This window comes from Staurois parvus, unplaced genomic scaffold (assembly GCF_062004578.1).
Source record: "Staurois parvus isolate SC_StPar_1 unplaced genomic scaffold, SC_StPar_1.0 ptg000487l, whole genome shotgun sequence".
In the NCBI taxonomy this organism is placed as follows: domain Eukaryota; kingdom Metazoa; phylum Chordata; class Amphibia; order Anura; family Ranidae; genus Staurois; species Staurois parvus.
The window spans coordinates 1,231,682-1,253,634 of record NW_028318283.1 but is presented as its reverse complement, the minus strand read 5'-3'; the positions used below and the strand labels follow the sequence as shown (position 1 = coordinate 1,253,634).

General features: G+C 44.3%; 1 protein-coding gene across 4 annotated transcripts in view; it reads left to right on the top strand.

The window, feature by feature from the left end:
* The first annotated feature begins 389 nt into the window (after positions 1-389).
* Positions 390-21,953, top strand: part of MAP2K4 (mitogen-activated protein kinase kinase 4) — a 69,967-nt gene continuing 48,403 nt past the window's right edge. Inside the window, exons 1-4 of one of the 4 annotated variants that reach the window (XM_089689594.1) lie at positions 390-548; positions 13,252-13,329; positions 14,092-14,124; positions 19,778-19,871. In XM_089689594.1, coding sequence (XP_089545720.1) covers positions 464-548; positions 13,252-13,329; positions 14,092-14,124; positions 19,778-19,871 — 290 coding nt within the window. In that variant the 5' untranslated portion in view covers positions 390-463. The remainder of the gene's footprint in view (positions 549-13,251; positions 13,330-14,091; positions 14,125-19,777; positions 19,872-21,953) is intronic. The other 3 variants (XM_089689596.1, XM_089689595.1, XM_089689597.1) reach the window with 3 other exon arrangements.

Here is a 21,953-nt window from a genome sequence, read left to right as displayed (position 1 = left end):
AGCAGCTGTGGAAGCTATGATTGACAGCTGAGGTATAGGCGGGCCTGCAGCAGCCGTTGCCACTCCCCCAACATGTGACTGACAGGAGGTTCTGCAGCAGCTGAAGCGGGAAGGGGCGGAGAGCGCATCCGGAACAGGGACGCAGGGGGCGCGGCGCTATGGGGGACGGGGCACAGAGACGTCACAGTCACTACTGGGCGGTGGTGTAATAGGGCGGAGCCTGTTGACCTCACCCTCCTTCCTCCATTCAGGGAACAGCAGATGGGCAGGGGGCGGGGTCAGGTTGTCTCAGGGCCGTTGAGGGCGGAGTCGGAACCCGTATGACGTCACGGCCGGGGCCGGTGGGAGGACAGGCAGAGCGGAGGGAGGCGGGGCCCGGGACGTCACGGCCGGGGATCGTGGGAGGGGCGGCACAGTGGGGGTTGCTGCATTGCAGCCTTCATCTGAAATCTCATATATAACAATGGCGACTTCCAACCCCGGACACAGCGGAGGCGGAGCGGGGCCCGGGGCCCCTGGGCAGCACAGCGCCATCAGCAGCATGCAGGGTGAGACTCCCATCCCTCTCTGTATACAAATTCTCCATATACACCCCTCTGTATACTTCTCTGTATACAGATCCTCCATATACACCCCCCTCTGTATACAGATCCTCCTCTGTATATACCCTCCATATACCCCACCTCTATATACTCCCCTGTATACAGATCCTCCATATACACCCCTCTGTATACTTCTCTGTATATACACCCCCCTCTGTATACAGATCCTCCATATACACCCCCTCTGTATATATACACACACCCTCTGTATACAGATCCTCCTCTGTATATACCTTCCATATACCCCACCTCTATATACTCCCCTGTATACAGATCTTATATACTCCTCTGTATTTACCCCACCTCTGTATACTTCTCTGTATACAGATCCTCCATATACACCCCCCTCTGTATATACACCCCCCTCTGTATACAGATCCTCCATATACACCCCCCTCTGTATACAGATCCTCCTCTGTATATACCCTTCATATACCCCACCTCTATATACTCCCCTGTATACAGATCCTCCATATACACCCCTCTGTATACTTCTCTGTATATACACACCCTCTGTATACAGATCCTCCTCTGTATATACCTTCCATATACCCCACCTCTATATACTCCCCTGTATACAGATCTTATATACTCCTCTGTATTTACCCCACCTCTGTATACTTCTCTGTATACAGGTCCTCCATATACACTCCCCTCTTTATATACACCCCCCTCTGTATACGTCTCTGTATGTGTGTGTGTGTATATATATACACACACGCACCCTCTGTATACAGATCCCCAATATACTACTCTGTATATATCCTCCATATACCCCACCTCTATATACTCCCCTGTATACAGATCTTACATATACTCCTGTATATACACCATCTCTGTATACAGCTCCTCCATATACCCCTCTGTATATACCCTCTTCCCCTGTATACAGATCCTCCATATATACCCCCCTCTGTATACAGATCCTCCATATATACCCCCCTCTGTATATACCCCCTGTATACTCTATATTCCTAGCTGGTATGGAAGGTCACACACTGATTGGTCTCCTTGTATACTCTCCTTTTATACTTCTACTATATACCTTTCTAAATATAGCCTCTATATACCCTGCACTACTCTTTACCCCCCCCCCCCCCCCGTGTTACTGTATCCCTGTCTATATCCCCTCATTACTATATACCGTACTGTGCCCCCCCCTTCTCACTGTCCCTGTGTACTGTGCCCCCCCTTCTCACTGTCCCTGTGTACTGTGCCCCCCCCTTCTCACTGTCCCTGTGTACTGTGCCCCCCTTCCCCCTCCTCCTCACTGTCCCTGTGTACTGTGCCCCCCTCCCCCCTCCTCCTCACTGTCCCTGTGTACTGTGCCCTCCATCCCTGTGTACTGTGCCCCGTCTATGACCCCCCTTCCTCATTCCTGTGCTTTGTTCCCATCCATCCCCCCCATGTACCTCTCTATTGCTCCTCTCTGTGTAGTGACCCCTGTGTATTCTTTCTATCCTGTGTCCCCAGCACTGCAGAGTCACAGAGCTGATATCTCTATATTTCATTCGGCTCATTTTATGGTCCAGATCCTCCGGATTCAGCAGTGACCCCGAATTCCTGCATGGCTCCCCCACTCTGCCTACTCATCCTTGACTCTCCCCAATCTCCTGTACCCCTGACTGCCTGATCCTGGCTCTGTTCTGATACCCCATTACTTCTGTCCTCCTAGATCCCTGTGTGTCCCCCATTTATTGTCCCCTCAATATTCTGTATGTGCACCCCATTACTTCTGTTCCCTCTATGTCCATATATGTACTCCCAATCTTTTTTGTACCCTATATGTTCCTGTGTGTACCCCATTATGCCTGTTCTCTGTTAACCCCCTATGTGCAACCCTGTTACCTTCTATATCACCCATGTGTACCCCATTACTTCTGTTCCCTGTTAACCCCCTATGTGTACCCCAATTATGTCTGTCCCTCTATACTCTCCATGGGTACCCCATTTTCTTCCCTTTGTGTACCCCATGACGCCGGTCCCCTTTATGTCCCCATGTGTACCCCATGATGCCTGTCCCCCTGTGTACCCCATTACCTTTGTCCCCTCTATGTCCTTGTGTGTACCTCATTACGTCTGTCCCTTCAACAGCCCAGTGTGCACCACCTGACTTTTTGTCCCCTTTATATCCCTATCTGTACCCCATTACTTCTATCCCTGTGTGTACCCCTATTAACTCTGTCCCTCTGTACCCCCCTTACCCCTATGAGATTCCCCCCCCCCCATCCCTTACCCCCAGTTTCCTGTATCTTTCTATGACTCCTCATTGATCGTCTGCTTGCTCTGTGCCCCGATGATATCTGTTGTCAGGTGTTCGGTAGGTGATATGTGCCCCACTTATGTCCCTGACACCATGCACCACATGGTGTCATTCCACACATTATACTCCCCTCTCCTCTACACAGAATTCTCCTCTATTTCCTCCATATTTGCTTCTTCTGCTCACCTGTAGGGGTCCCCCATAACTTGCCCCCTCCCCCCCCCCCTCCCTTTTTACCGCATCTGATCAGCAGTCCTGTAACCCATTGCAGCCAATCGGATTCCACCTTCCATCGATCCCTATGAAAGGTGCCCTCTGATTGGTTCTTATCATATATGTCTCTCTATGTTGCTGCATATGTTTTTGTTGAAAAACAAATGATGAGTTGAACATGTCCCCTACCTGTCATACTGCAGACCCCCCCATCCCCCCATCCTTGTCTGTCATGGTCTATGCAGTGTGCATGTGATACTCCGGGAGGATGGGAGTGCGGTCTGTCACCACCATGCAGCGGGCAGAGACGCAGCGCAGCCACAGCCGCAGCTTGCAGCACTCAACCCCCCCCCTCCCCCTGATGAATGCAGACAGGCTTCCAGGACAGATCAGGCCTTGTCACCGGCATCAGCAGCCACTGTCTCCCCTCCCCTGGATCAATGTCAGCGCCTGTTAAAGACCCCCTGCCATCAGCTGCCAGGTTACTTCACCCCCCCAAATCCCATCCCCTCCAACTGCATTATGTGTGTCAGAGGTCAGCTGGGACCATGCCGGGATCTCAGCAGTCTGTGAATCGGGGAGGGGGGCCCGTGTCCAATCGCTGGCTGGGATCTAATCCTTTATTATTCTTCCCCAATATTGACGACCTCCCCTGTGGAGCAAAACTGCAGTCAGGTTTTATTTTTAAGTTTCTAGTGGGAATGGGTTACAACCTCTGTTGGGTTATCAGTCCTATCTGTGTCCCCACTGGGGGGAATCCCCCTACACCCACCCCAAAATGAAGAAATAACATTTGTCTGTGGATGTCCTGCGACCGATCGATGTTCTAAATCCTCCCTAAATATCCCTCCCTTCTCTTGATTTGAGATATGGTTGCTGTGTGGGGGCACACTGGTTGCCGTGGGCTGCAGCTGGTGGCACCCTGGTTGCCAGCGGCCGCCACCAATTTTTATCCCTTCTCCTGACCTGAGATATGGTTGCCGGTGGATGCTGCCAAAATGTATTTCTCCATTCTCTTACTTTGAGATATGGCTGCCGTGCAGGGCACCCTGGTTGCCATTGTCTGCCACCAATATTTCTCCCTTCTCTTGATTTGAGATATGGTTGCTGTGTGGGGGCACTCTGGTTGCCATGGGCTTCCTAGTTGCCATGGGCTTCCTAGTTGCCATGGGCTTCCTAGTTGCCATGGGCACCCTGGTTGCCAGGGGATGCCGCCAATATATTTCCCTTCTCATGACTTGGGATATGGCTGCTGTGCAGGGCACCCTGGTTGCCGGGAGCCACCAATTTTTATCCCTTCTCTTGACTTGAGATATGGTTACTGGGAACCACAGCCGGGGGCACCCTGGTTGCCAGGGGCTGCTGCCAAAATGTATTTCTCCAGTCTCTTTACCTTGAGATATGTGACTGCTGTGCAGGGCACCCTGGTTGCCGTGGGCCACCGCTGGGGACACCCTGGTTGCCATTGTCTGCCATTAATATTTCTCCCTTCTCTTGATTTGAGATATGGTTGCTGTGTGGGGGCACTCTGGTTGCCATGGGCTGCAGCTGGTGGCTTCCTGGTTGCCATGGGCACCCTGGTTGCCAGGGGCTGCCGCCAATATATTTCCCTTCTCATGACTTGAAATATGGTTGCTGTGCAGGGCACCCTGGTTGCCGGGGGCCACCACCAATATTTCTCCCTGCTCTTGGGATATGGCTGCTGTGCAGGGCACCCTGGTTGCCAGGGGCCACCACCAATATTTTTCCCTTCTCTTGACTTGGGATATGGCTGCTGTGCAGGGCACCCTGGTTGCCAGGGGCCGCCACCAATTTTTATCCCTTCTCTTGACTTGAGATATGGTTACTGGGAACCACAGCCGGGGGCACCCTGGTTGCCAGGGGCTGCTGCCAAAATGTATTTCTCCAGTCTCTTTACCTTGAGATATGTGACTGCTGTGCAGGGCACCCTGGTTGCCGTGGGCCACCGCTGGGGGCACCCTGGTTGCCATTGTCTGCCACCAATATTTCTCCCTTCTCTTGATTTGAGATATGGTTGCTGTGTGGGGGCACTCTGGTTGCCGTGGGCTGCAGCTGGTGGCGTTCTGGTTGCTAGGAGCATCCTAGTGGCCATGGGCTGGTCTGCCACCAATATATTTTTCCAGCTCATGATTTGCAATATGGTTGGTTTGCAGGGTACCCTGGTTGCCAGGGGCCGCCTCCAATATTTCTCCCTTCTCTTGACTTGTGATATGGTTGCGGGGGTCCGCAGCTGGGTGCACCCTGATTTCTGGGGTCCGCTACCAAAATTTCTCCATTCTCTTGACTTGAGATATGGCTGCTGTGTAGGGCACCCTGGTTGCCATGGGCCACTGCTGCAGGCACCTGGTTGCCATTGTCTGCCACCAATATTTCTCCCTTCTCTTGATTTGAGATATGGTTGCTGTGGGCTGCAGCTGGTGGCATCCTGGTTGCCAGGGGCTGCCGCTGATATATTTCCCTTTTCATGCCTTGAAATATGGTTGATTTGCAGGGTACCCTGGTTGCCAGGGGCCACCTACAATATTTCTCCCTTCTCTTGACTTTGGATATGGCTGCTGTGCAGGGCACCCTGGTTGCTGTGGGCCACTGCTGTGGGCACCCTGATTTCCATTGTCTGCCGCCAATATTTCTCCCTTCTCTTGACTTGAGATATGGTTGCAGGGACTGCAGTCGGGGGCACCTTGGTTGCCAGGGGCCGCCACCAATATTTCTCCCTTCTCTTAACATGAGATATGGCTGCTGTGCAGGGCACCCTGGTTGCCATGGGCCACCGCTGGGGGCACCCTGCTTTCCTTTGTTTGCCGCCAATATTTCTCCCTTCTCTTGACTTGAGATATGGTTGCTGTGTGGGGGCATTCTGGTTGCTGTGGGCTAAAGCTGGTGGCATCCTGGTTGCCAGTGGCATCCTAGTTTCCATGGGTACCCTGGTTGCCAGGGGCTGCTACCAATATTTCTCCATTCTCTTGACTTGAGATATGGTTGCCTAGGGCTACAGCTGGGGGCACCCTGGTTGCTGTGGGCCGCTGCTAAAATTTCTCCCTTCTGTTGACTTGAGATATGGCTGCTGTGCAGGGCACCCTGGTTGCCGTGGGCCACCGCTGGGAGCACCCTGGTTGCCATTGTCTGATGCCAATATTTCTCCCTTCTTGAGATAGGGTTGCCGTGGGCTTCTGCCCTCATTAAACAACCCTCCGTGTGTAGGGGCCCCAAAGTTGCACTAGTTAGGAGCTGATCTATAAATGAAGGATTGTTTGGATCTTTGTGTTGCACTCTGATAGGTGAAGAGGAAAAGCCGGACGCCATACTTAGTTTTTCCTTCTGGACACTCTTGGCTTTAGTGCCTGACGTGATATCTGCGCCAAAAGGGATTGTACGCTGCGGTCTTCAGGGTGACCTTTTGACCTTTGACTCAAAATCGCATCAGGAAGCGTTGCCATTGGCCGGCAGCCCTGTCATAAGGCTCCGTATTAACCGTTTTTTAGTAGCGTCATGGCAGACTAGTTGTCCTTAACAGTTTTTGTCCCGCAGAGACCACCTGTGTCCGCAGTATGGCGGCAGCATACAGACCTGTCCACCCGCCTCCCATCCATTCTGTTTAGGTGTGAAGAAACATGCTGGAATAGGAACGGGCTGCTGTCACCCATAGCAACCACTGCCTACTCCTTGACAGGTGGTTGCCATGGCAACAATTGGCTCTGTGTGTGTGTGTGTGTGTGTGTGTGTGTGTGTGTGTGTGTGTGTCGGTAATATAAACAAAAAAAAATTATATATACAGTCATGGCCGAAATTGTTGGCACCCTTGATATTTCTCCAGGAAATCATGTATTTCTCACGAAACGTATTGCATTAACACATGTTTTGCTATACACATGTTTATTCCCTTTGTGTGTATTGGGATAAAACAAAAAAAGGGAGGAAAGAAAGCAAATTCGACATAATGTCACACAAACCTCCAAAAATGGGCTGGACAAAAGTATTGGCACCCTTTCACAACTGCGGATAAATAAGAATGTTACAAGCATGTGATGCTCCTGTAAACTCACCTGGGGCAAGTAACAGGTGTGGGCAATATAGAAATCACACCTGAAAGCAGATAAAAAGGAGAGACGTTCACTTAACCTTTGCATTGTGTGTCTGTCTGTGCCACACTAAGCATGGACAACAGAAAGAGGAGACGAGAACTGTCTGAGGACCTGAGAACCAAAATTGTGGCAAAATATCAACAATCTCAAGGTTACAAGTCCATCTCCAGAGAACTAGATTTGCCTTTGTCCACAGTGCGCAACATTATCAAGAAGTTTGCAACCCATGGCACTGTAGCTAATCTCCCTGGTCGTGGACGGATGAGGAAAATTGATGAAAGATTGCAACGCAGAATAGTCCGGATGGTGGATAAGCAGCCCCAAACATGTTCCAAAGACATTCAAGCTGTCCTGCAGGCTCAGGGAGCATCAGTGTCAGCGCGAACTATCCGTCGACATTTAAATGAAATGAAACGCTATGGCAGGAGACCCAGGAGGACCCCACTGCTGACACAGAGACATAAAAAAGCAAGACTACAGTTTGCCAAAATGTACTTGAGTAAGCCAAAAGCCTTCTGGGAAAACGTCTTGTGGACAGATGAGACCAAGATAGAGCTTTTCGGTAAAGCACATCATTCTACTGTTTACCGAAAACGGAATGAGGCCTACAAAGAACAAAACACAGTACCTACGGTAAAATATGGTGGAGGTTCAATGATGTTTTGGGGTTGTTTTGCTGCCTCTGGCACTGGGTGCCTTGACTGTGTGCAAGGCATCATGAAATCTGAGGATTACCAAAGGATTTTGGGTCGCACTGTAGGGCCCAGTGTCAGAAAGCTGGGTTTGCGTCCAAGATCCTGGGTCTTCCAGCAGGACAATGACCCCAAACATACGTCAAAAAGCACTCAGAAATGGATGGCAAAGAAGCGCTGGAGAGTTCTGAAGTGGCCAGCAATGAGCCCAGATCTAAATCCCATTGAACACCTGTGGAGAGATCTTAAAATTGCTGTTGGGAAAAGGTGTCCTTCCAATAAGAGAGACCTGGAGCTGTTTGCAAAGGAAGAGTGGTCCAAAATTCTGGGTGAGAGGTGTCAGAAGCTTATTGATGGTTATAGGAAGCGACTGATTTCAGTTATGTTTTCCAAAGGGTGTGCAACCAAATATTAAGTTAAGGGTGCCAATACTTTTGTCCAGCCCATTTTTGGGGTTTTGTGTGACATTATGTCATATTTGCTTTTCTGCCTCTGTTTTATATTTGTTCCAATACATACAAAGGGAATAAACATGTGTATAGCAAAACATGTGTTAATGCAATACCTTTTTTGTGTGAAATACTTGATTTTCAGGAAAAATATCAAGGGTGCCAACAATTTCGGCCATGACTGTATATATTTTTTTTATCATTTTCCCGGCAGCAAGTGACCTGTAACCTCTCCATAACTCCCACCACTGTGTCCCTTTCCTTTCCTGGGGCCCTGATGAGCACACAGAGCCCCCTCCTCTCCTGTGATGTGTAGGGGCCCCAGTCCGGTGACACCTGACACTCTGCACACCTAAGCATGAATGCCGCTGTTTGGGTTTCAGAGGGTTAATTGACTTCTGTTACAGGAACCGCACACGTGAATGACTTTAATTCACTTATTTAACCCTTCAAACACTGGCATTGCATTGGCATAATCCGAGCACAAAACAGGAAAACAAAAAAAAAAAAAGGGAAAATAAAAATAGTCCCATATATGAGACGTAGTATTTGGATCCAGGTCAACTTTAGTATTTACTGGGATTAAATGGTTTCAAAGAGCACCTGTCACGAGAGAGAGGAATGATTTATTATTATTATTATTATTATTATTATTATTGTTAATAATAAAAATGTAAATGATAGAATAAAAAAAAAAAAAAATATATATATATATATATATATATATATATATATACACACTTTTTGTTTTTTTTTATATACTGTATTCTTGATTTAAGAGCTTTACGTCTAGTTGATGGCCAACCATCTCCATCTGTGCAAGCCAGTCCACACTCCGTTTGCTGATTGGCTGCGAGATTGTATCGGATCTGTAGGGATAATTAGTTGTGCACCGGCTAGCAGACTGGCGATAGTCAGTGATGGGTCGCAGTATTGCTTTTTTGGATTAATTCAGTAAATGGCGCTATCGGCAAAGCGCTAAATGCAACAGCAGCCAATCAGAATTCACTTTACTGCAGTCCAAATGCTGAAAAGTGAATTTAGTGTTGAACAGGCTTGTTTATGTTGGGCAGTAAAAGTCACTCCATTGCATTCCATTTTATCTCATTTCCTGTTCTGATGACTACACAGGAAGTGAGAGGTGTCTTTCCTATCAGGGACACCATCAATAAAAACTTTTCTGTTTCATCTGTAAACACTGAAAGTAAAGTCAGCTCCTTACTATGTAGTTTGACAAGCAAACCACTTGACCTATAGGATTTTAAAGGATTTGTAATTCTGTTCAGCCATCCTTGTGATTTGTCCATCTTTAGAAAGGTGACACCACTATTTCCTGGTTCAGCTGTACAGTTTCTGGTGTCACCTCTCCTCTTCTAGACTGTTCATTGGAGAAACACTTGTGTGCAGTGATCAGCCAGGTGACTGAAGAGGTTGTACAGCTGAATCGGGAAATAAAAACTGGGTGAGATCATTCACTGTGGATCACAAAGCTGGCTGACCAGAACTGAAAATCCTCTGGACTACTCTTAAAGGGGAACTTCATCCTACGTCGTCATGTTTTGCCCTGCCTCTTCCCCTCCCGCCAATTAATTTATTTAAAAAAAAAATAAAATAATAATTTCACCTTTCTCACCTAGGTAAGAAGTTTTTCCTGTGCATGCGCAAATGTTCAGCAGGGCTCAGGTCTTGGGAGAGCCCTGCAGCCCCTCTATGCATTTGCTGGTTTCACCAGGCAACTGCACATGTGCTTTCCCACGCACACGCTAAGACTGCTCGTAGGGAGGTCCAAAAATGTTCCGGTCTCCACGCAGAGCCTAAGGGCACATCTGCGCAAGAACCGTAATGGTGGTGCCCGTAGAGGTGAGGCAAACTGTTAAAGTTTTGCTTTAACTCCAGGCAAACAGCTGAAGTACAAATATGGAGGTTTTTGGGTGGTTTTTTAATTTTTTTTTTACTTTTTTGTTTGTTACACAGTTAGTCTGGCTGAGAAAAGACAAAAGTTCATCCAGTTCAACCATTTAAAAAAAAAAAAAAAGTTATAATCCTGTACACACAGTTGATCCAGAGGAAGGCAAAAAACCCAGCAAAGCATGAAGCAATTTGCTCCTGAAGGGGGAAAAAACTCCTTCCTGATCCCCAAGAGGCAATCGGATATTCCCTGGATCAACTTTACCTATAAATGTTATATTCTGTGTATCCAAGAAAGAATCCAGGACTTTTTATTTGTGTCCATTCAGTGATATATATATATATATATATAATATATTTTTTTAACACAGCATTGTCAGACCGTACAGCCAGGCATGTGACCCAAGCAAAAAAATCTAGGTCACCTCCCCGCCCCCATTCTGTAACAGGACGGTGAATCGGCAGCACTTCACCCATCAATTCACTCCACTATCTCCTCCTTTCGTCATGCCCTTGTCTCACCACACTTGGATGCGACAAACCTGACCGGCTCCCAGTCTGAGCTCTCCTGTACAGAGAATTGGAGGCTGAATACCTAGGCATACCTGTCTCTTTGTGTGCAGACACTTATTAATGTGTCAGTTGGCAACCTTGGGAGGAACTTGGATTTACTTACTAAAGAAACTTCCATACCTGCTCAGTTAATTGAGTCACTTTCTTGTTGTGCAATTCAGATTATCCAAAATATTATTATTATTATTATACAGTATTTATAAAGCGCCAATGGTTCACTCAGCGCTGTACATTACAAAGGGGGACAGAACATGCGACAGAACAATACCAATACAATGCAAAACATGAGGGGATTGAGGGCCCTGCTCTTTCGAGTTTACAATCTAGGAAATATGCACATAATTTAGACAGATTTATTGGTATCGCAGAGAATCCCCTTAATTCTACTCTGGCCATTAGTCTGTTCCCAAGTGTCCAATCATAAATTCAAGACCATATCCCCAACTCAGTTCGTGAAAATGGCTGAAGAGTAAGTGGGTACTGGAGCAACCACCAGCCGGAGACCGGAAGGCCTTCAAGACAAGAAATAGGTCACCAGCACTCCAAGGAACTCCATAGAAATGTCCAACGCTTTGATCACAGCAGAAGATAGTGATGTTCTGGATCCATGCAGGACCCCTTCAGCAGCATGTGTCCTTTGCCTGATGAAGGCATCCTATTGAGGCACTGAAATGTCAATATCTTGCGATGTGATCAACCAATAAAGTGGTGGACCATTCTATGAGTTCCTTGGTGCGCTGGTGACCTATTTCTTGTCTTGAAGGCCTTCTGGTCTCCAGCTGGTGGTTGCTCCAGTACCTACTCACTCTCCAGTCATTTTCAGGAAAATCCGTGTTGGGGATATTGTCTTGAAATTATGATTGGACACCTGGGAACAAATTCATGGTTTTCTTTTAATTCCCACTATATGTTCATATTTGCATCTTCCAGAGGTGGAAGACCAGTTCTTCATCTCTACAACCACCAGATTTCGGGCAGAACGGATCACATGACAATTGTGATTGGCTGCCATGGTGGTCACATGATCGGGAACCAACGGGGCATGCTCCTGATCATTACTAGAGACCAGAAGCTCTCTGTGATTGGTCAGTGAGTAGGCATGGTGGTGTCACACATTTCACAGGGCTTTCCTTCTGAATTAGAGGTACTGAGAGAAGGTGGAGTCGGTGCAGGAATCACTGCCCTCAGACAGCAAGGTACCATGGGAAATGTAGTCCTTAGAAATTTAAAGTAAATAAAAGGAATGAGCAGAAAATAAACCCCAAATGCATGCAGTTTATTACCTGCTTAACTGGGTCCTTCACATTCCAATGCACCAGGGGTCTCCATACTCTCTAAACAAAGGGCCAGTTTACTTTAGAAGGGGTGCCACACTGTGGCCAGTGTAAGTAGGAAACGCCCCAGAGTCAGTGGGATTAAAAAATGCTCCATTTGGGTTTTAGTGGGAGGAATAGTGCCCCATAGATGGCATCAGTGGGAGGTATGGAGACCATTCATTGGTGGCGGTGGGAGGAATGGAGCCCTGTCGTCGGCAGTGGGAGCAATGAAGCCTCAAGGGCTGAATAATAGCAAGCAAAGGGCCACATCTGGCTTGCAGGCCTTAGTTTGGAGACCACTGCCATAGCCCAGGGGTCTCTAAACATTCTTGGCAAAGGGCAAGTTTACTGTCCTCCAAGCTTTAAGGGAGGCCAGATTTTGACCAGCGGGAGTAGAAGATTCCTTGGCATCACATCTTTGCTTTTAACAGGAGGAATAGTGTCCCATTGATGGAGTCAGTTGGTGGAATAGTGTCTCATCAAATCAGTGTCAGCAAATGGCCAGTTTGGAGATCACTGCTATAGATCATAGGTGTGATAGGATACACTTTACACTGAGATAGATGGATATATGGCACTGATCTCAGACTTGGTCACAAATGTATCCTTCATAAATGTACAGCTAAACTACATCATAATTTCTCCCAAAGGGCCTATCCCTCCAAAAAGGATCGGTTCTTGGTCAGGAATCAGGCCTCTCCTGATTGCCCCAGAGTAAAGGGGATCACCAGCAGGTTGGATAAATAGTAACATGGCTGCTTGTCCTTTGCCATGACATGTAGTTGCCTTTTAGTAAATAATGGAGTCACTCTGGCATCTGGGTGGGATGTCAAAATCAACGTATGTTGGCAAATGGGTAAATTGTATGTATTTTTAATGGTGTATTTAGCTGTTTGCCTGGAGTTCTGTGGCTCATGGTTGTCGCTGAAATGCTTAGATGGAACATGTATGATAGCGGCCAGCACACGGTCAAGGACTGTGCAAAATAACGCGTTTCAGCTGTAAAGGGCCTTTGTCATAATATGTTGCTATGATTAAGGCCTCGTGCAGTTGAAACGCAAAGCGCTGTTATTAAATATAGAATTTTTTTTTTTTTCCCCTATCTTCAGTAAAGGTTTTTTTTTTTGTACAGTCCCTGACCGAGTTCCAGCTGCTATCCTACACCGATTAGATTTGGCTTCCAGGAGTCTAATCAATTGGGGTGAACGCGGTGAGTCTTCTTTTTCTTTTTTTTTTTTTGTTGTTGAAGGAACATGTACTGTTCAACACAAACTTACACACCTGTTCAGTTACAAATGCTGGAGAGCCAGAACTAAGGAAATGGATATAAAGGGTGCCCACTTATCAAACTTGTGCAAACAAGCGGCATATCTCCCAATTCCTTTGCTAATGCGTTGGCGTTGCATTCTGAGTTTGTTTAATGTAACATTGACCTACCTTTTTATTACTGTTAAAGCCTGTGTACTGTACATGCCCAGACCCCATACTTTGCTCTGGCAGAAGATGACTACGATGTCCATCTTACCATTGTGTCCTCTTGTCCCTTCAACGTCTGGCGGCTTGTACCTGGCCTGGTGTGGTTCATTGTGGGAAGCACAGCTCGATTTGTCATCTACTACATGGAAGCTGTATGTTCGTATAATCTGTATTTCCTAGAAAAGCGTTGCATAAAGCCATGTTGTCTCCAGTGGTGTACATTGGTCATATTGCATTCACACAACCGATGCCTCTTTATCTGGGTGAATTTTGGTTTTGATGTTCTAAAAATTCTGTTATGTGGGTGAAAAATGCATATTTCCTTTGGGGGGGGTTGTTAATGGCAAAAGTTTGCTAACTTTTTTTTTTTTTTTTTTGTTAATGTCAGTATTGTTTTATATTTTACTTTGACAAATATAATATGTATTTTATTTGTATTTTGTCTATGTTTGGCTAATGCTATAATGTGAACCAGAATTTGTGTTTTCTACTTCAGGCCTTCAGATAAACTTCTGTGACAATGCCCAAAGTAAGCTGAATTCCTTCTAGCACTGTGCTCAGTCCTTTCACCTCCATCTTGGTATTGGGAATGTATCCACTGTCACTCCCACTAACCGCTCTTTAAAGTGGACCTGTCACATTGATATCTCTTACAACAACCTGATCTGTCTGGGATTTTTTTTTTTTTTTTTTTTAATTTTACAAAAACAAATGTGCACCAAGTCTCTTGTCTCTACAGCGTTGAACCCCATCTGAGGCTCACTGTTTGAAGCTAAGGAATGTTGGCTTTATTGTATAAATTAAAACTCAGATTCTATCTATTTCCCTGCACTGGAAAAAAAATGTTGGTGTTATTTTAAGACAATTTGCATAAAAAAATGTCATCTAAATTGGCGAAGCTTCTGCCCATAGAATTTAGACTGGTTCCACTCATGTCTTTGTGAGCTTTCTTAATTGGCCTTCATATATATCTTTCAGAAACAAACACGGTTTTATTAGTCTGAAGAAAATCATAGCAACCAGTTCTCTTCAGTCTCTTAGAGCATTGTGGGAAAAGTAGTATTTAGTTGGACAACGGAAATGCTTGTGATGAGTGTAGAGGCCTACAATGAGACTTGAGCCAGTGGTGAGCCTACAAAAAGTTCCTTTTGTCCATGTCCTGGTTCCACTTCATGGTGTTTATCTTTGATGGGGGTTGTATAAAGTGCCAAGGTGACCGAGTCCCATGGGCAGCTGACATGACTGAGTCGATTTTGACTTTTCCCACTTCTGCCAGAACACCTCAGTGGAGAGCAGGCTCTGGTTACAGAAGATGGTCTACGTTCTACTGATAAGGTGGCATGGTGTTGCATTTTGACCGAGTTTGATAACTATGAAAGGTGTTTCTCACAAGGGGTGTCCACTTTTATTAGTCCTTCTACCCAATCTATCAACCAATATTAGGCCTGCCTTATGATGACATCTTGTTCCACCCCAGCGTGAAATCTAAAAGCTTTTACAAAATACAACCCTGCAGGTGGACTTATCTTGAAATTCATCCATGCTGATATAGCAGAGCTTCTTCCGGTCTAATCATCAATTTGACTTCTGTATAGGCTATTTGTTCTATCCTTGAAGCTTTAATTTGAAATCCAGATTGTCAAAATGGAGCTGTTAAATGTAGATGAACTACTAGAGAGTGATAACTTATTACTAATTTGTTGGTCCATTAATGTGAACTTTGTACATTTCAGAATCGAAAGAATATCTGTCTTGGTCACTAGAGATTAAGATGACTTCTCCACTCCATGAGATAGGAGGGAGCTTGAAAGCTGATCACATTATACCAAATAAAAGTGTATGTTCCGTACATTTTTAAGTTTTAAAAGTTCTTCAGGTTGTATGGTTAACCTTTAAAGAGGCATGTCACGTCTTAAGAAGTATTCAGATGTTAGTCGTTTTTAAAAGCTTGAAAGAATCCGGTCCGATGAGTGAGTAGACCTTGTTGGTGCTCTGTCATATGTACATGGATGACTTGTAGAATTTCCACCTAGAGGGGAACATAATGGTTGTTCCATATTGGGTTTATGAGTCTTACATTTTGTTGAAGTGGACAACCCCTTTTATTTTTCTTTGGTGACGGGAGTCTTAAATTTGTTGCCCAAATCAAAACGGCAGGAGGAGCCTGTTTCTGTCTTGGCCAACTTTTGCAATGCTTTAATCCTTTCTCCTCCTGCTTCTGCACTGTATGAGATTATTCTTTTCCATGAATGAAAAAGTCTTCTGGGTAGCTTTGAATGAGAATGTGTTGATGGGTCCACTTTAAAGAGGCTCACCATAAAAATGAATGTGCATTGGATTTGTCTTCTGCAAGTTTGAAACTGAAATCCAGTAAGGTGCTTCTCCAGGAAATATCACTAGATGATAACAAGGATGATTATCATCTACAGGAGTTGGGTATTCTGCCATAAATTTCAAGACCTGGCTGGACAACTGGCCAACTGCAGCCTCCAGGGCTTCCTGTGGTGGCCTCCAACATTGCTGTACATTTAAGAGAAAACTCTGGGAAAACTATTTATTTTATTTTTTTTTATTTTATTTAATAAAAAGTATCTACACTATGTACACCTTGTTGTTATCTGTTAAATGTCAATTCCCAGCATGTCTTTCGAAAAAAATTGTAGAGGACATAAAAAAATGGTTTGGGTCACTGAATGGGCACCTTCTTGTCCAGCCTTGTCTTAAAATTTTCTGACATTGAAATCATTGCCATTGTACTTTTTAATTTTTCACGTTTTTCTGTTTTTTGTTTTTTTTTTTGTTTTTTTTTATGGTGAGAGACCTTGAACTTGTCTTAAGCAGCAATCCTCCTTTCAGACGATCGCCAATACACATTGACACCGTAAACCTTTCCAAAATGGCTGTCCTGCCATTTTGTTTTGGTGAACTTGAGAGAACTTGGCTCTAAATCTTTAATGGATCAACCCAACAATGGTGATTGGCGGTGTGCTGTGTGGATTGCTGCTTTTTCAGATTTTTTTTATTTTAATTTTTGCTTCCATAGTTATGATTTGCTAAATTTCACTTTTTTCGTTGAAAAGGTGTGGTGTTTAGTTTTTTTTTTTTCTCTATTGGTGAGGCCTCATCTAAAGCTTGTAAGAGATTAACAGAGGGTTGCTCATGAATTGCTCCAACAAATTTTTGCCGAGAAATTTGTATAGCTGCTATAATGTACATATGAGTTAAATGTCTTTTTTATCCTTAGGAACTTTGTATAGTGTCATCAATTTTATGCAGCGCTTTACATATACTTTACATTCACATCAGTCCCTAATCCCCAAGGAGCTTACAATCTAAGGTCACTAACTCACATTCATTCATACACATACTAGGGACAATTTACACAGGAACCGATTGACCAACCAACATGTCTTTGGAGTGTGGGAGGAAAACCCACAGAGGCACAGGGAGAGCATGCAAACTCCAGGCAGGTAGTGCTGTGGTTGAGTTTGGAACCAATGACTCTAATAGAGCTAGGCGGAAGTGCTAACCACTTAGCCACTGTGTTGCTTGAATATGTGAATTGTATATATCCCACAGCTTCAAATTATAGACCAAAGCACAAGGAATTGTAAGGATAAAGCTCCTGTGAGGGTCTCTGTAAATCTCCCCCCACTAGCATTGAATGTTGGCCACTCTTGTCTGTCTTCCTTTCTTTTGCCGGTGAGAAATGTTCAAATATGGCAGTTGTAAAACATGGTTTCTGAGAATTGTTAGTCAGCTCATAACTTGGGTACCAACTTGTAATACCCCTTCATTACTTGGCCATTTTTAGTTCTCAATGCCCTGATGGTTTGACTGACAATTGATCTGTCATGCAAAACTGTACCCATATGATTTATTTATTTTTTTTGTAATGTAGTTTTATTTTTTAAATATTTAAAGGAAAGAGACCCAAGAAAAGACATTTTAAGAAAAAACCCCAACATTTTTTACTTTTTTGAGGCCTTAAAATGCCCCCAAATTGTGTGTACTTTTTTTTTTTTTTTTTCTGGTAACCCCATATTGTTTAGTTCACAGCAAAGCATATACTGGACAAAAGTCAACACTTTGTAAATCATAGAACAGCTTGGTGGTCACTGTGGCCCCCTTTCGTTTGTGGTCATTGAGAGCGGTTTTACGTCTTCCTTTCTTTCCTTCCTCCTTTCCTTCCTTCTTTCCTTCTTTCCTTCTTTCTTTCCTTCCTTCTTTCCTTCTTTCCTTCCTTCCTTCTTTCCTTCCTTCCTTCCTTCTTTCCTTCTTTCCTTTCTTTCCTTCCTTCTTTCTTTCCTTCTTTCCTTCTTTCCTTCTTTCCTTCTTTCTTTCCTTCCTTCTTTCCTTCCTTCTTTCCTTCCTTCTTTCCTTCTTTCCTTCCTTCTTTCCTTCCTTCTTTCCTTCCTTCCTTCCTTCTTTCCTTCTTTCCTTTCTTTCCTTCCTTCTTTCTTTCCTTCTTTCTTGCTTTCTTGCTTTCTTGCTTTCTTGCTTTCTTGCTTTCTTTCTTGCTTTCTTTCTTTCTTGCTTTCTTGCTTTCTTGCTTTCTTGCTTTCTTTCTTGCTTTCTTGCTTTCTTTCTTGCTTTCTTGCTTTCTTGCTTTCTTTCTTGCTTTCTTTCTTTCTTTCTTTCTTTCTTTCTTTCTTTCCTTCCTTCCTTCTTTCCTTCCCCCTTTCCCCCCTGTCAGTTTACACGGAAAACCTATTTTGTAGTGTTTTATTTAAAAAAAAAAAAAAAAAATCCACACGCAAAATATAGAAAAAGGCTACAAAAATAAAATTGGTGCATAAAAGCTCAGATTGATATAGATATAGATATATATATATATATATATATATATATATATATATATATATATATATATATATATATATATATATATATATATATATATATATATATATATATTTTTTTTTTTTTTAAATCAATCTGAGCTTTTATGCACTAATTTATTTTTGTAGCCTTTTTCTATATTTTGTGTGAATTTTTTATTTTCGTAGTTTAAATACACTCAAGGTCATTGCGGTCTCTGTAGCGCAAGTTGAATGAACACACACAGAAAACAATGGAGCAGGTTTTTGCGGTGACCCTCTTAGACACCCCCCCCTTCCTTTTTTAGAGAGCAATCTATTTTTATATGCCTATAATGCAGACTTGCAGCAGTGATCTGGTGATGTCTTGTGTGGTCCCCTCACCCACCGGGCTGCGGCACCAGCTGCGTACACCTTCCCCCCCCTCCCCCGGCCCTGCTCTGCTTGCAGTCAATCAATAATGCATGGTGCGTGTCCCTGTGTAGGAGAGGCAGCATTTCTGGGAATAACATTGAATAATTATCAGCTCGCAGCTCAGGTGACTCACTGATTAAATCTGTCATTTCCCAAATTATCCCGCCTTTCACCGCATGTGGCGCGGGATGAGGGCCAGGAGGTATGACCATTGCCGGGAAGCTGGTTAATATGGCCGCACTAACACTACAAATGACCGTAATGGGGCCGTCTTTACACTGGAATTAAGATCTACAGACAGGCTGGGTGACATCTGCTCCCTGGACTTTCTCTGGTCTCCAGGGGGGAAATAAAATCGATACTGGACTTGTGTCGGGGTATTTTTTTTTTTTATTTCTTAGTCCATTTTATTTTTAGTTGAATTGATAAAAATGTATTGGACTTGATTCAACAACCATAATGCATGAAATATTTTCATTTTATTTGTTTTTTGTGTTTTTTTGTTTTTTTTCTTTATTTAAAAAAATGTATAATTGAAAATAGATATTACACACAAATTGTACTTTCACTTTAAAAAATAAATACAATTAGAATAAAAAAAGCGAACATTTTTCTTGCAAAGAGCATTTCAGAAGAGACGTGCTAAAGGCAGGAGTCCTCCAGCAGTGCAGAGTATTTCAGGAGAGGAGTTATAGAGGAAGGAGTGGAGTTCTCCAGCAGTGCAGAGTATTTCAGGAGAGGAGAGTTACAGAGGAAGGAGCGGAGTCCTCCGGCAGTGCAGAGTATTTCAGGAGAGGAGAATTATAGAGGAAGGAGCAGAGTATTTAGGGTGCTGCTCTGGAATGCTGATCCAGTTAATGAATGGCCTGTGTCCTGTATTCCTGCATGTACATAGGTTGTCTTCCAGGGGTTGTTTTGTGGGTAATTTCTGTTTTTTTGTCTTCCCAGGTAAACGGAAAGCACTGAAGTTAAATTTTGCCAATCCGGCCTTCAAAACCACAGCAAAGTTCACTCTGAACCCCACCATCCAACCTGCACACCTGTGAGTACTGAGGACTCGGGGATGGAAGAACCCCCCCCCCCCCCCTTCTTTACCCCAGCATCTGCCTCTGCTCCTGGCTTTGCATTGGTGCTCCCGGGTGCGGTGGCAGAAGTTGATGAGGATAAACCCTTCCTGTGTCTCTGTGATTGAGGTCAGTTCAGTGCTTTAGCCTCACCACTTTCTACTGGAGATTGGTGGTGCTTTTTTTTTTTTTTTTTTTTTTTGGGCATCGCTACTTAAAGGACTCCAGTATAATGGAGAAGCGGGAGGTTTATTAATTATGAGGAGTTGCTGAAATCATTCAATACAGCCAGCTATGCTTAGTTATGCCCGGGTTCAACCCTTCCCTGTTCTGTCACCTGTTCACAGAGCAACGTTGAAGTTTCTTTTTATCTTCGCTCCTTAGCCGACTAGAGAGCCCACACACAACTCCTGTTTCAGATCCTTTAGTCCACGGGTGTCAAACTGGTGGCCCTCCAGCTGTTTCCAAACTACAAATCCCATGAGGCATTGCAAGATGGACAGTTACAAGCATGGCTCCCAAAGGCAGAGGCATGATGGGACTTGTAGTTTGGCAACAGCTGGAGGGTCGCCAGTTTGACACCCCTGCTCTAGACTGTGATTTATATTGGTAAGGGTTTTTTTTTTTCTTCTCAAACTTGCTTAAACCCAAAGTGGTCACTAGGTCATCAGTCCTACATGAAGATCAACTGCTCACCCCACCTCGGTACACTTATTCAAGTTGCCCCTCTTTCCTAAAATGTTGCATAGAAGTACCCGTGTTGAAAGAAAACCTATGCGCTTCAGGACTGTGCTTATACCACGGCAGGGCGTCCCAACTGGGCCAAATCATGAATATGTATGTGATTTGGTATTTCTGAGTAGGGAGCACGTGCTTGACGCCCCAGCAGTGCTGTCATTCTCTACAGCACAAGCCAGGCAGCAGGTCGTGACCAGTGATTATGGCCAGGACCCGCTGAGCGAATGACGGGAGAGTCCTGTGTTTTTAGGTAAACAGTTAACCCTTTGATTGCCCCTAAATGTTAACCCCTTCTCAGCCAGTGACCGTGTAAATTATTAACACTGATTACTTTTATTAATGTCCTATTGCCCACTGCACTATCACAGTCCCAATATAAGTCGCTTATATCACCGCCATTCCTAGTATAAAAAAAAAATAAAAATATATATATATATATATATATATATATATATATATATATATATATATACACATAGTGGGGATCGAAAGTTTGGGCACCCCAGCTAAAAATTTGTATTAATGTGCATAAAGAAGCCAAGGAAAGATGGAAAATCTCCAAAAGGCATCAAATTACAGATTAGACATTCTTATAATATGTCAACAAAAGTTAGATTTTATTTCCATCATTTACACTTTCAAAATAACAGAAAACAAAAAAATGGCGTCTGCAAAAGTTTGGGCACCCTGCAGAATTTATAGCATGCACTGCCCCCTTTGCAAAGCTGAGACCTGCCAGTGTCATGGATTGTTCTCAATCATCGTCTCGGAAGACAAGGTTATGTCAATCTCAAAGGTTTTAAATGCCCAGACTCATCTGACCTTGCCCCAACAATCAGCACCATGGGTTCTTCTAAGTAGTTGTCTAGAAAACTGAAACTGAAAATAGTTGACGCTCACAAAGCTGGAGAAGGCTATAAGAAGATAGCAAAGCGTTTTCAGATGTCAATATCCTCTGTTCGGAATGTAATTAAGAAATGGCAGTCATCGGGAACAGTGGAAGTTAAAGCAAGATCTGGAAGACCAAGAAAAATATCAGACAGAACAGCTCGCAGGATTGTGAGAAAAACAATTCAAAACCCACGTTTTGACTGCACGATCCCTCCAGAAAGATCTGGCAGACACTGGAGTTGTGGTACACTATTCCACTATAAAGAGATACTTGTACAAATATGGTCTTCATGGAAGAGTCATCAGAAGAAAACCTCTTCTACGTCCTCACCACAAAAATCATCGTTTGAACTTTGCAAATGAACATATAGACAAGCCTGATGCATTTTGGAAACAAGTTCTGTGGACCGATGAGGTTAAAATAGAACTTT